This window comes from Larus michahellis, chromosome 5 (assembly GCF_964199755.1).
Source record: "Larus michahellis chromosome 5, bLarMic1.1, whole genome shotgun sequence".
Taxonomy (NCBI): domain Eukaryota; kingdom Metazoa; phylum Chordata; class Aves; order Charadriiformes; family Laridae; genus Larus; species Larus michahellis.
This window is the reverse complement of record NC_133900.1, coordinates 16,264,414-16,278,052: the sequence shown is the minus strand read 5'-3', so window position 1 is coordinate 16,278,052 and position 13,639 is coordinate 16,264,414. Positions and strand designations below refer to the sequence as shown.

The 13,639-nt window shown below is 38.4% G+C and overlaps 1 protein-coding gene across 1 annotated transcript in view; it reads right to left on the bottom strand.

Annotated features, from left to right (window-relative positions):
* Positions 1-13,639, bottom strand: part of MGAT4D (MGAT4 family member D) — a 36,365-nt gene that overhangs the window by 19,456 nt on the left and 3,270 nt on the right. The window contains exons 2-5 of the mRNA XM_074588507.1: positions 6,536-6,697; positions 4,239-4,379; positions 2,742-2,875; positions 510-556 (exon numbers count right to left, since the gene is read on the bottom strand). Of these exons, the coding sequence (XP_074444608.1) occupies positions 510-556; positions 2,742-2,875; positions 4,239-4,379; positions 6,536-6,697 (484 nt within the window). The remainder of the gene's footprint in view (positions 1-509; positions 557-2,741; positions 2,876-4,238; positions 4,380-6,535; positions 6,698-13,639) is intronic.

Here is a 13,639-nt window from a genome sequence, read left to right as displayed (position 1 = left end):
CTCATGTTACCCATCATACAATAGTATTTAACATTATAAATAGAATCAGATTGCTGTCCAAAATCCGTTGCCTTCACGGAAAAAAAGCAAATGAGGAAACAAAAACACCTAGAAAACATGACAGGCATCAGTATACGTTGCAGGGCCCTGAAGTCAGTGGGGACCTAATACATGTAGACACAGGTGCCTTGAATTGCATCATAAATTTCATGGGGAAAATATTGAAGTTCAAGTAAATATTTATCAGAGCCTTAAGTTGAGACCTTGCCTGATTAGTTAAAGCCTATTTGCAAAATAAGAAAAGGAAAACAAACTGATATACATCCTTCCATTCTGAATTTCACAGTGCGTTACAATACACGTATTACGAGTGTACCTTTGCCTCACTTCTTAGCAGTACCACTTCAGTACGGTAGAGTTGTAATTTATTGCTGAAATGCTCTAGTTCTTTCCATAAAAGCTCAAAACATGTTTACTAGCTGTTCAGTGTTACACTCTATGGGACTTACCTGGTTTTAACACTTTCTGCAACGCTGTTAACATATTCTGCATTCACCTAAAGAAAAGAAGGGGGGGTTCATTTCAAGTCACCCATTTTTGTATTAAGCAAAATTTTGTAGGGAATATTTACAAGCAAAAACTTCATTTTTATTCTCCAATTCTTTTCATTCCAAACAAAAGCAATGTGTTAGAGCAGCATTTCTACTAAAGGACAGTATGGGGATTTCAAGCCAACTGAACTTTCAACACAATTGAAAGTAGAACTGAACTATCTCCAGCTACAGTTTCTGCATTTTGTTTTTTCACTGTTTCTGCAGGAGGCCAAGCCATTTTCTGCATAAAATTCTGTTCTACAGCTTTCACTTATGCCAGAAAAGCACACTCATGTAACTGTAAAAAGTGCCATTTCAGGTTAATCATCCAAAAGTCACACGAGAGGCCTGAGGCTGTTGAGAAAAGTCACCTAAGCAAAATTTTCTAAAGCTAGCGATACTTAAAAATTTTATTTAGAGTTTCTTCCTAATTTAACAAACTTATGGCTCTTAGTCTGGAAATTTTGAGGGCATACTTACTCATTGCTGCTGTTTCATAAAAATAACAGTTTTAGTGTACAAAACACATCTGTTAGCTATATTAAACGGTGCTAAGTTTTATGGATTTTGAAAGCCATACAATACCTGTCTTAGCAGTTCAGAATTTTTTTTGAATACACAAATAATTGTTACCAGCCATACATTAAATTTGTAATGCGTAACAAAGATGCAATGTGATAAGTAAAGAACTGTGATAAGAAAAAAAATACCAACAACTTTGAAACTGACTTTTCAGTCAATAAGTTACTCTGACTTAATCCATGATGTAAACATTTAACTTGATCTTCTGAAACTTTCTGGGAAAAAGGAAGGTGTGGATTCATGATCAGTGAACACACCTGGCCCCCTCTCATAATTAAACGTTCTTATCACCTCCCTTCAGCCTGATCAATGTCCTCTAATTTACAGCATGGCTGAACAATGGAAGCTGCAAGAACGTGACTTTGGGGACGGGAGAAAGGGGAGAGACCGATTCTTACAACAGCAGTTTAATCATAACTTGGCTGAAACAGACTATGACCACAACCAAAGCTACCGTTTGTTAGAAGTGCCATGTTAGGGCTGTCCACAGGAGGAAAAATGTACCATTCAGAAGTTAACCCTTAAAAATGCAAAGAACTCTCAGAAGCCCTGCAATAGAAGGTTTATCTGAATGGCAGCTAGGCAAAGCTCATCGTTGCCAGGGCTCTTTGCTGGGAAATAGCAACTGTAAAATCAGTTCAGGTCCTGAAAATTACGCCGAAGAGAAATAAAGCCAGCAAAACTGGGCCTGTCTACTTATTGTTGTGATCCAAACACAAAAGTGGAAGTCTGACCTATATAATAAAGTGACCTATGTTCAGTTTGACACTATTTCAGTTGCAAAAGCTGCTCTTAAGTGATGACTGAACTAAAAAAGCGAACTTTAACTGTTAATGAATACAGGTATGAAATACAGGTATGAAATACAGGTTGTTTATGGAAGGACAAAGAAATATGAAGAATAAATATGATGTCTGAATAATTGCACAGTCTTTCAACCTGTAAGTAACTATCACTAGCTAATTCCCTTCTGTAGCTTTTTTCCAATGTGATCAAGAAAAAAATTCATTTACCCCTAATGTTTTACCTTGAGCACCGTTTACTTTCCCAGATGTGGAACCGTTCAAGTCTCTGAACAGTTTACTTTTCCACAAGAAATGCCAATACACATCCAGAAGACAAGGCTCCAGCATGGCAAGGTACTTCGCAAGATATATGTTATCAAACCAGCAGGTAAATAATCTGAAATGTTGTTAGACTAAGTTGTTTTTTCTGGTTCTACGTAACTTTTTTGTGGAGGACTTACATTTCATTCTTGAAGCAGAATACTTTACTTTCAGAGATAATTAATGAGTTCATATGGTTTTATTTGAAAATCTGACTGCAACAACTGTGTTTGTAAATGTAATATGACTTTTTACCCTTCGATCACCTGAATTACAGGGTTTTTTTCTACACAGGAACACTGAGGCAGTAACTATTCACTATCTCCTCCAACCCTGAAGAAATCCCTCCCAAAGGCCAAGCTAACAGTATTTTGCAGCCTCTCCTACACTATTACACTAAGACATAAATCTCCAATATTGTCTTTCTGTCAGCATACTGCACCTTTCCATGCAGACTTACCTCTGCTATAAAGATGATTATTACGCAGTCGTTCTTTTGCTCTTCAGAAAGTTCGTACAGTAGGGAATGCAGTGTATTAATCAAATAATGTTGTTTTTCCCTTTTCACAGTAGGAATACCCATCACCAGTGAGACTGCAAAGAAAGAAGTCCACAAGCCACGTAATTTCAAATCAGGTAAAAGGAAACTGAAATTACACTTTGATTTGATGTGACCATGAGACTTGGTGACAGTTAATATTCCTGTAGCATTGGCAAGGGCGTTACTGAATGCAGTGACCTAATATGGCTCAGTAAACCCATAGAATTCTTAGTCCTTGCAGAAGATTCCTATTCACAAGAAACTCATGAGGCTGGTAAGGAAGCACCGGATTTTGAAGGAAAGTAGTGACTTGCTCCAGACTTCATCATTTGTGCCAGCATCAGCTCAAAAATGCCAAAGTTCCAACTTTCCTTCCCAGCACATAACCTGCTAAACCACTGGGCCACTGGGGTTTTGTTTGGTTTTACACACCGAAGGTCAACCTGTACTTGTTAAAGTGTGGTTCTGCTATTGTATTTTCATGTCCAAATAAATGAAAATTAAACATGCAGCAAATGCAGCATTCTTTTATTACTTTTCTTACTTCTTTTTTTTCTTGCTTGCTTGCAAATGTATCTGGTTTTCTGAGGGTTTTTTGCAAATCATTTTGCTGACTACCCGTGGTCTTTTGCATACTCACGCTGATCTACAGGTGCATAGATCTCACTCCGGTGAGAACAACAGCACCACACCAGTAGAACCACTAGCCCATGTCACAGGCACGGCCACGTTATTTTTTGTTTTCAAAAGTGCTGCCAACCTTTCTTTATATAAATCACCCTAGAGAAAAGTCAAATTTCAAGAAAATACAAACCCCAGGAAAACAGCCGACTGGTTCCTTGTTTGCTTATTGCTTTTGGATGTTCTTTTTACCTATCACACAACAATTAGGAGATGATGTAACTTAATAATTTGCATTATAGTTCACTAGAATTGATTATGATTTGTGCAGTGGTCAGCTGATTTCTCACGTGGATGAAAAAGTTACACTGAAGATTTATTAATATCCTTCAAATGATCACATCACCTTTCCATTTGCTTCTAACTTTAGCAAACTGTGTGAATTGTAAATTCTCCGTGGTTTCCTCAGTCATACTAATTTTGTGGGGAAAATGTGTCAGCTACTGCATCTTTGCCACGTGAGTCCGTGACTAACAACAAAAATAATACTGCTTTTCAGTTATGACTATTTTTTGTTGATATTTTAAAAGGTTTATAAGAATACTTTGGGGAAGACTTGAAGTTGGGATGGGAGTGGCAAAAGTGCTTTTGCCATCCCCATTAAAATTTATTTAGTTTGGCAACATTATAAAGTTTAGGGAGAAAACCCCCTCCAAACTTTGAGTACGCTTCATTGGTAGAACTTAATATAAAACATAAACATACAGAAAATATAAGCCAAACTTTATTTCCTACCTCCAGTTCTCTGTCGCCCAAAAATAACATTTGGAAAAATGGCATCTTCATATTCTCGAAGGTGAGGTAGATAGTAATACATGTTTGTAAGATGCACAGGGAGTTTTCTGGTGAGGTTTAACACTTTCCACTTCATATCATCTGCAAGAAAAAACAAACGCAGATATACACATAATTTAAAAAGCCAGCAGTGAAGCCTATTATTTCAACTGTTTTCCTCAACTGAATATTAGCAGATTACCACACACACGGTTATTCAAACAGAACTTTTCCTCAGAAGTGATTATATGTTTTATATATATTACCCTCCTGCAGTAATAAACTGAGAATCGTTCAGTACGACCCACCCCACCCCAGTGAAGGTGCAAAGCTCCGAGCCTGAACGCCTTGGGAACTCCACCTGTCTTTTCCTGTGCCTAAACACTTGCAGGATGGAGCCACCTTAAAAGACAACAAGCAGTTATTTTCAAAGCCGCAAGGAAAAAATTGTGTGTTTCTTTTTTTTTTTGCACAGTTGGCAAGCAACATTTAAATGAAAAGAAACACATATTCTGATTAATAACTTCCTTAATTAATTAACAAACTTAAATGCTTTCCCCAAAATGTAACACATGGTAGTTTTCAGGGCTCTAACAGAACATCTCAGGTTATAAAAAGTCCTAAGGCAAAAAGGACAACCAAATCCAGGCCTTTAGAAACTATTTGAGAAACAAAAGACTGTAGCAGTTAAGAGGAAAGTACGGAATATTTATTTTTTCTTTACTAGTTTAAAATAAAGATGAAAATAATTGGAATACTTATTCACGTTAAAATAACTGAGGTGTGACCTTATAAAAATAATCCCATTTTTTAAAAATGAGCCATATGAAAAACAGATACCATTAATTCACTAATTTATCTTCCTTGATAGAAAAATTCCTCAGTGTTCCAGTGGTGGTAAAAAAATCTTTAAAATAAATTTAATATAAACTTGAACAACTTAATTCTAAAACCATTATAAAACCAATTATAAGCTTGCAAAAAAAATGCACTTAATGTAAGATACCCAGGGGGCCAGAGATGACATGCACCATGCAATTTTAAAAAAGGTATTTAAATAGATTAAAATGAAGATTATATTTACAAAGAATAGCAAATGGTCTTTCTAATATTTAAGACAACTGCTTAGAAACAAAACTGAAGATCACTCCAGTGATCTTTTACCAGTTGCCTAAAGGCTTAAATCTTACTTCCCTGACACAGGCAGCGTATGGCTTTCATACTAGAATTTTGTCTGTCATTCTCTGTTGCTGAATTTTTCTGTTCCCTACTAGCTACCTACAACGTGTATGTCTTTTTGCCCTGAAAGAAAAATAAAGCTCCTGTGAAGTTATCTAAGGTAATTCATACTTCAGTGGGTGCCTCCCCCAGACTCTTTATCAGTTGTGCAAAGAGGCTGGTGCTGGGACGCTTCCTGATACCAGAACACCTCCTCAATTCGTTTTAGCCAACAAAATCATGCTAACAGCCTGCCAAGCTGCAGAAAACTTGAAAGCTCACAGTCAGCAAAGCAACAGAAGGTTTATTGACTTAAATGGAAAGTTATTTTCCCTAAGAAATGCATCTGAGGTAACTCCCCAAATTTACCAGCCTTCAAAGTTACTTAAAACAACTCTTACAAATGACCAGCATCAGCTTTATTCATTTGCCTTAGGTCAATGAAGACAGGGGCTTACTGAATGGACAACATTTGTTTGAAGTTTTTCAACTTCCAAAAGATATTCCTACAGAAAATTAGGACTCGAGAGAGATTCCCCACTCTACAGAAAACAGTTTAAAAAAAAAAAAAAAAAAGTGCTCCCAGAAAGTCACTCCACCTGGACAGGAGGGGGACCAAGACTATGGAACGTCTGAGGAGGTGTGCTTGCCTTCCAGGTTAGGCACAGCCCTGGTATTTATCAGGGTGTAGTAGCATAGTAAAAGCTGGTAAAATTAGCCTATTCAATGCTCTGTAGTTGGCAGCGAGAGAGGGATAAGCACTGTAAGAAACTCGATTAGCAATACGTACAGCTTTGCCACCATGACAGCGCTGCAGTCTGTTGTGTCCCCTTGTTTTTCTCTACTTATTTGTTTAGTTACTAATGGACCCTATTTAAAGAGGGGCTACAGATTACTTCCCCACCCTTTTTTTTTTTAAGTAGAAACCTCTACCTATATGCTAAGATAATCAAACCAATGATTTTTCTACCCACACCAGTGATAAAGAAACATGAGCACACACAGAACTTTGAAGCATTAACATTTTGACACACACAAACCTGTATGATTTGTTGTCAAGTTCATTCTTTTTGCGACTACGTGTTTAATTTCATCTAGGGCACTGCTCAGTTCCTGTGATCTTCTTTTATTTTCCCTTTCAGCATACAGTAGTCTTTGACGAAGTTCCAGAAACTGGTTTTGGTACATGTCAAAGTCATTTCCTGCAATGAGAACATAATTTCTTTTCAAAGAGGTGAATTATATGATAGAATGTAGAGAAAGTTTAAGAACAGGAGACAGTCCAGAAGACGACGCGACCAGAAGTGTATAAACAATAATAAAAGAGGCCACTCAAAGTTTATTCATAGAATGAAGAAGTCTGGAAAAGTATTAAGTAGTAGAGTTTTCGGAGCAGAGCTGGGCAAAGGCCTGCAATTGAAGACAAAAACAAGAACCTGCCATCCATAATATGGAAAAAGTCAGTGAAAGATTATGAATTGCAGGGGAAAGTGCTATCCAGTAAAGCATTTTTCACTGAGTGACAAATTGCGATGACCCTTGTCACATTGAAGAGTGTAATTCTGTAATGGCTTGTAGTTTGTATAAAACACTATTAAGATTAAAATACAGATATTAGGGTATTCAGTCTTCATCTATGAGTTGAAAAATGCCTAGAGTACATTAAGAACTACTAGTACAGATAGATATTTGAACTCCTGGATATATTTAATTAGATAACAACTGAAACTGTGCTCTGGATTGAAGGATACCTTCATAATATATAGCCCACCTCTGATGAAATACTCTACAGCCATATCGATGTTAGAAACGCTGTACCCTCAGTCATGGTTATTGGACACCTCTGCTGTTCTGCGTAGTATTCTCAGATAATGTCAATGTTACGTTATGTTTACAACGTTATGTATCCACTTTCCTAAGAAGCAGGTACTGTCAGAACTTCCCACTTATCACAGATGGTATGCAAGGCTCATACCTCTCAGTGCCCCCACTGCCTCACTGCCACGTGAATAAAGATTGTTAGACTTATTAAAATTAATGTAAGGCAACATTTGCGTCATGACACTCACTTTGCAATAGGAAGTAAAGAAAGTAGAGGGCAGAAGAGGACCTTCGACTTCCTTTAGAAAAATGTTTTATAATACTGCTTTTTTATTGGGTTGTGGGGTTTTTGTTTGTTTTTGTTTGGTTTGGGTTTTTTTTTAGTTAAATCCTGTTATTTAAACATTTCTCCCATTCTATTTGTGGACTGTGCTGGGTTCCATTCTTGGCAGGACTCATTTTCTAGGACCCACCACTGTTTCTCAGCAAAGGTGAATTCCCAGGGATTCTAGCCTGCAAAAGAGACAACAACAAAGAGCAAGTCCACAATCTCAGGATAAATACACGTTATCACAGGATGCAACTTACTGCTTCTGCAAAGGGAATCAATCATTGTGTAATGGAGGTGTTTCATAATTAAATGCTGGAAAGTGTTGTTCCATTGGCATTTCCCGTGATGTAATAGCATAAGATTTTGCTAAACCAAACTAAAATCCCCTCAGTACATTACAGGAGGAATCAGTAAAGAAATTGCAAATGACTAATAACATCGTAGTCCCTCTCTTTACAATTCTTTCAGCTATCCAGTGTCAGTGTGACTCAAAACTAGCGGTGTCACTACCGCGTTGACATTTTGGCAAGAACCGACTAATTGTAGTTTTATTTGCTTACTTACAGGTGAGCCTACCAAAATACCATAGATGCTGCTGGCAAATAAAAGGTCAATACTCAGCTATCACTGAGTGCACCCAAAGAAGCTGGCATTTGTAATCAGCATTATCTATTTCTTCAGGCCAGAAGAGAGAAACCACATTTTTGAGCCTTTCAGAATTGAAGCCTCTGTTGGGTTGGTAGGAACAAGACTCTTGGTAATTGCTTATCTCATTCCATTTTGTCAGCCGGGGAAGCAGGAGTTTGACAAAAGGCAAGCAGTATTCGCATGAGTTTGTTATTATAAACATATATAGTTCAAAAAAGAACATGAAATGTTCTAAGTGTTATCAGACCATATGTAAACGAGCAATATTAACTATTAGTAAACCTTTGGCAAAAAACGTGTGGTTGGAAATCAGTACTGAACGCTTTGTATTCTGCTGTGCAATAAGGTACTGTCATGAGCAGTATTAATTACTGACATAATTGTAGCAAGCTAAGAAGAAAAAAATAGAAGCATTATGAAGCTAAATACTCTAAATATTTAAATAGTCATTAAGTTTCAATGGATTTTAGGGTGTGCATGGAAAGCATTGCTCTTTAAGTATCTCAGGAGAACAAAACCAGCTAAAAGTGCTTGCTTGGGAAGAAGCAGACAGGGCGTTTTCACAACTCCAGCTCACTCCGGCAAGGAGGGCCAGGAGAAGGGACCTCTGGCTGTAACACGAAACACTGTCTGTCCCCAGCAATAGCCTGACTCAGCAGCACCTTGTCTACCAACGGTTCTATCTGCAACAGGGAGCGTCAAGGTAAAACCGGAAAATAGCGAGATGAGGAGACCTATGGCAAAAGTACAAAAAGTAAAGTAAAGGCTTCTTTTTCCCCTTGGTGAGCTGAAGGTGAATCACTCTGCTGGGCTAAGGAAAACCTACTAGGAAATCTCAATGGGGTTATGCTGGCTACAAGGCAGGCGAGAAAAAAAACCCAACCCAACAGCAAACCAGGCTCCGTGATAGCACTCAAAGCCTTTGCAACGCATTTTCAGCTCTACTACAGCATTTCCTTTGATTGTTTACTACACATTGTAATACATACTTACGGCTACTGTAATTCTAAGATGGCAATACTTAAAATAGTTTTACATGCAATCTTGTGTTATTTCCTAATAGATAAATATACATAACTTACTGCACCAGAAACCAAAACTGTTTAGAAACAATACTAATCTCTAAAGCGAATACTCATTCTGAAAGCCAACTGATTATTTCTCTTAGCTCTACACACGCATAGTTCCTATTATCATAAATGCTTCCAGTTTTATTAACTATTGATTTCTGGCAACATCTAAGAGCCGTGGAATAATTCATCACTATCTCCTAGCATTCAAAGAAAAAAGAAAATAAAAGGAAAATTGGGAGTGGCAGAAAGGCGGGAAGAAAACACCCCAGTGTCAGCAGTGACTCTTGTTCCTATTTCTTGATTACAGGCTAACACTGCTTATCATATCTAACGACACTTTTTTGTAGAAACTGAATTCTGGTTAATGCCCTCTTTAAATGAAAACTATATAAGCACACTAACTGCAAAAGATCTTGTCATACCCCACGCTGGGAAGCACTGCTCACTGTTCAGGTTAATGAAGCATATGAAGCCATTGAGGCATGCACTGCGCTAACTGTGGCGTTTTGTTATCTTCCTGTCACTGATCTAAAATAGAGAGACCTTTCTAAATCTTGTTACATGCTTTGCAAGATTGGGGTTTGTTCTCTCAGAGCGAGGAGGAAAAAAATCCCCCAAACAATGCCTTTATCTTAGTTCAGAACAGTCAGTCCTTACACAAACACTTAAATTCAACAATGTGCTAAAGTCTAAGGGTATTTAAGCAGGTATTTACCTTTCCAGGTAAGGAATTTGTGTATGATCTTTCAGTATTTTGTTTATAGCGTTACAGCACAGAATTATTTGTGTCTCCTAACAGGTTAGAGACAGCCAAGAAAAACTACCGTAAGTCAGAGGCTGCTTCACCTGCACTGGGCACATTCACCCATTACGTTTAGTGTTCGTCAGAATTGGGGTAGTTTCAATTGTTGAGCTTTATGCATAGGACACAGCGTGTCTTAATGCGTATCTTAATCACAGAATGGTTCAGGTTGGAAGGGACCTTAAAGATCACCTAGTTCCAACCCCCTGCCATGGGCAGGGACACCTCCCACTAGACCAGGCTGCTCAAAGCCCCTCTGAAGTCAGTCAGCGCTGAGGTTGGTTTTACACAGTTGAAAAGGGAAGGTTAAGTGAGCAGGTTACGAAGCTTCTAATTGTTTTTACTCATCTGTCCTGTCCATGCCCTGACCGCAACTGGGCCGCAGGCGCTATTCCTACGTCTGATGGTGGAGGCTGCGAGTAGGAGGAAAAATACTAATTTCAGCCAGGCACAATTCTCAGCCGCCTGGCTGAGACCGTTGCCTGGCTGTGAAGCAGCAGTATCAAACGTGCAGGCTTGGTAAGGCAAAGCACGGGGCTTAACACGCAGCGAGGACTCTCTCCCCAAGTTCTTACAGCTCTCTAGGTGGGCGTCTGGGCAAGCGGAGGAAGCAGGCAGCAGGATGTTCTGCCAGCGCAGAACTCGTCTTTGACAGCATCCGCATCAGGAGCTTCCAGACAGTGGTGGCCAGTGGACGGACACTGCATTAACTCAGTAGAATGAAAGAAAAGCTGCGTGCCAGCAATTTTGGGTGGGAAGTTAGGGTTCCTCTGTGCCCATACAGAGGATATACTAGGAAGAGAATCAGAATCACTTTCCAGTATTAAAGTGAACAAAAACCTTACAAAGTTAAAGGCAGATCAAAGTTAATAACTGAATTTCAAGAACACGTTCAACTGTACAAGGAACATGGACTCGCTATTGGGTTTGGCATAGAAGACTTTTTACTGAACCCTTTACATACTGTATCTAACTGAAAATAGATAAGCAACTTGTTTCAAAAAGAAACTACAACCTAAGTTCTAATATTTTCTTAAATGCTATCAAACAATCTTCATTTTACATCTGAGTTTTTTCCTATATTAGAATGTAGTGAAAAGTAATCTTCAAACATTCAGTCAGAACATCACCCTACAGGAAAGCAGTGGTATTAAAATAAGTGGAAAAATGTATAAATTGGATGGATATTGTACGGTGTTTGCCCATAATTGGTATACTTTGTTTTTAACATAGTAATGCTAGTAACACAATATAGGTTCTTAATGGCAGTGGAAAGTTCTGATTTGAATATGGCCTTTATCAGATAAATAAAAAGTACCCATTCACTTCAAGCAACGGTTATTGCATCATTCTGGTTAGTATTTTGAATATTTTTACTGTTCTGCCTGATGTAGCAACAATCACTCACTTATACACGTGTTTAATTAAATGCCTAGCCACTAACTGAAGTATTTCTGGATAAAACTGTGTTCCTCAAGACTGTGCAACATTATGAACACGTGAAGGTCATACATTTGCACTTGTTTAAGTACAGGTTGTGATGAGACACTGCACAGCAAACAAAGAGAGGTCTGAAATGTTCCCTATCCCTACGAAAACCAACAGTAACTGGTCTCATTTTGTACCTGAATCTTTATAGGATTTATGACTCAGTTCCTCTACTTTTGAGGACAAGGCAGCCACTATTCTGCCTGAAGTAACTGCAAGAAGCAGCAGACTCAGTCCAGTAAATTACGCATTTAGAAGCCAGTAAAACTATACAGCTTTTCTAAGGCTTGGATATGAATTTTGGGACCAGTAAATATTAAGTCTTAGGTCGCATTTGAGGTTGTTGTATGTTGGGGGTTTTTTTGTTTGTGTTTTTTTTTTTTTTAATACATAAATGCATAACTATACAAAGAAACTGAGTAAGCAATCAGTGGACTGGAGAAACTCTCCCCTTACCACACTGTGCATTTTGGCCACATCCTGACTGCATGTTGGAACAAAACCCCGGTGCGCAATAACCCCTGCATGCTCTCGGTTCCACTGGAAGGAAACATATGCATGAAGGCAAGGAGGGAAGATGTAGCCTACACCAGTCAACTGGGACAACTGGGGAAAACGGTGGTTAAACACAGCCTAACAGGGATAGAGAAGGCAGGAAAATTGGCTTCTGCATATTCATAAATCTAGATAGGCTGTATGGGCTGAAATGAGAACGGTGTAATTCGAGGCTCCTTATCAAATCTGTCAGTTTGCCAGTATTTAATTGAAGCTTTGAGCCAGAGTGCTCCGGTTGGGTCTGGACAGGAAGCCCGCAAAGAACTCCATCGCAAATGACAGACTCTCCTGGGGACCTGGCTTGGACGCCCAGCAGGAGCAGGGGTTGGCCAGCCAAAGCAAAGCATCACACCATGGGCAGAAGATTATTGGAAATAAAATAAATGTTAAAAAAAAAAAAAAGCTGTTTGGGCTAGCATGTGTATTACTATAATTTTAACTGCAAAAAAATTACTTTCATCAAAAATACCTTTTTAACCCTTTGTGCCCCTTTTTTGATGAAAAGTTTTGTGAAATAATGAAAAAAAATAATATGTGAAACAATTTGATAAACCTTACGTATACTTCTGTGAATACAATTAAGTACAAACAGTTTCTCTCTTCTTCACCCCACCTCAAAGGAATAAAGAAATCCAGGTTTCACAATGTTTGACTCAACATGGATATATTAACACACTTATGTTCCTGTGACATCGTATTTTAGCATCACTTTCTCCTAGCTTCCAGACAAAGCTTAGTTTTAATTTGCTTGGATGAAGTATCCCACAAATTTAGGTGAAGAGGGCAGCCAAATGTTACAAATCAGTTCAAAGAGATCCAATCTTGTACCTCTTTACAAGCAACATGAAGAAGCGCTGCCATGTGAGATGATCTGATTTACCTCATTGCTGTGACTCCTAAAAAATTCATTGTTATTCAGCCAAGGCACCAAAGTTTCTTTTTATTCAGGAATAGTCTTTCCTCTGAAGAAACTTTATGTAAGTTCATAACGAGTTTATAATGTACCCTTGCCTTCTCTTTTACTGCTTTTCAAGATTTGCTACCTCCTTACGTTTACTTTCGTATTTTTGTATACCTGTGATATTTCTTCTTGATTAATATTAACATGGAAAAATGATAGCTAAAACTGCGCAAGAAGATCACCGCGTGTATTGTATAGCTGTACTTTCCATAACTACAAATCCATACGAAGAGTATTTATATGAGAGCAAACGCTTTTGGTCAGGTGAATTAACAAGTGGATTGTAACTCAGTTGCACAACAGTAGGAACATCTGCATCATTCCTGACAGCAGCCCTTCCTATCCCCAGATGCAAACTGTTTGCTTCAGACAGGTTTTGCTTGGGGCCAGGGGAGGGACCAAAAAGCTCACAGCAAAACCACGCAGGAGGTGGAACAGGTATTGCTACGACAGTCCATCTGATTA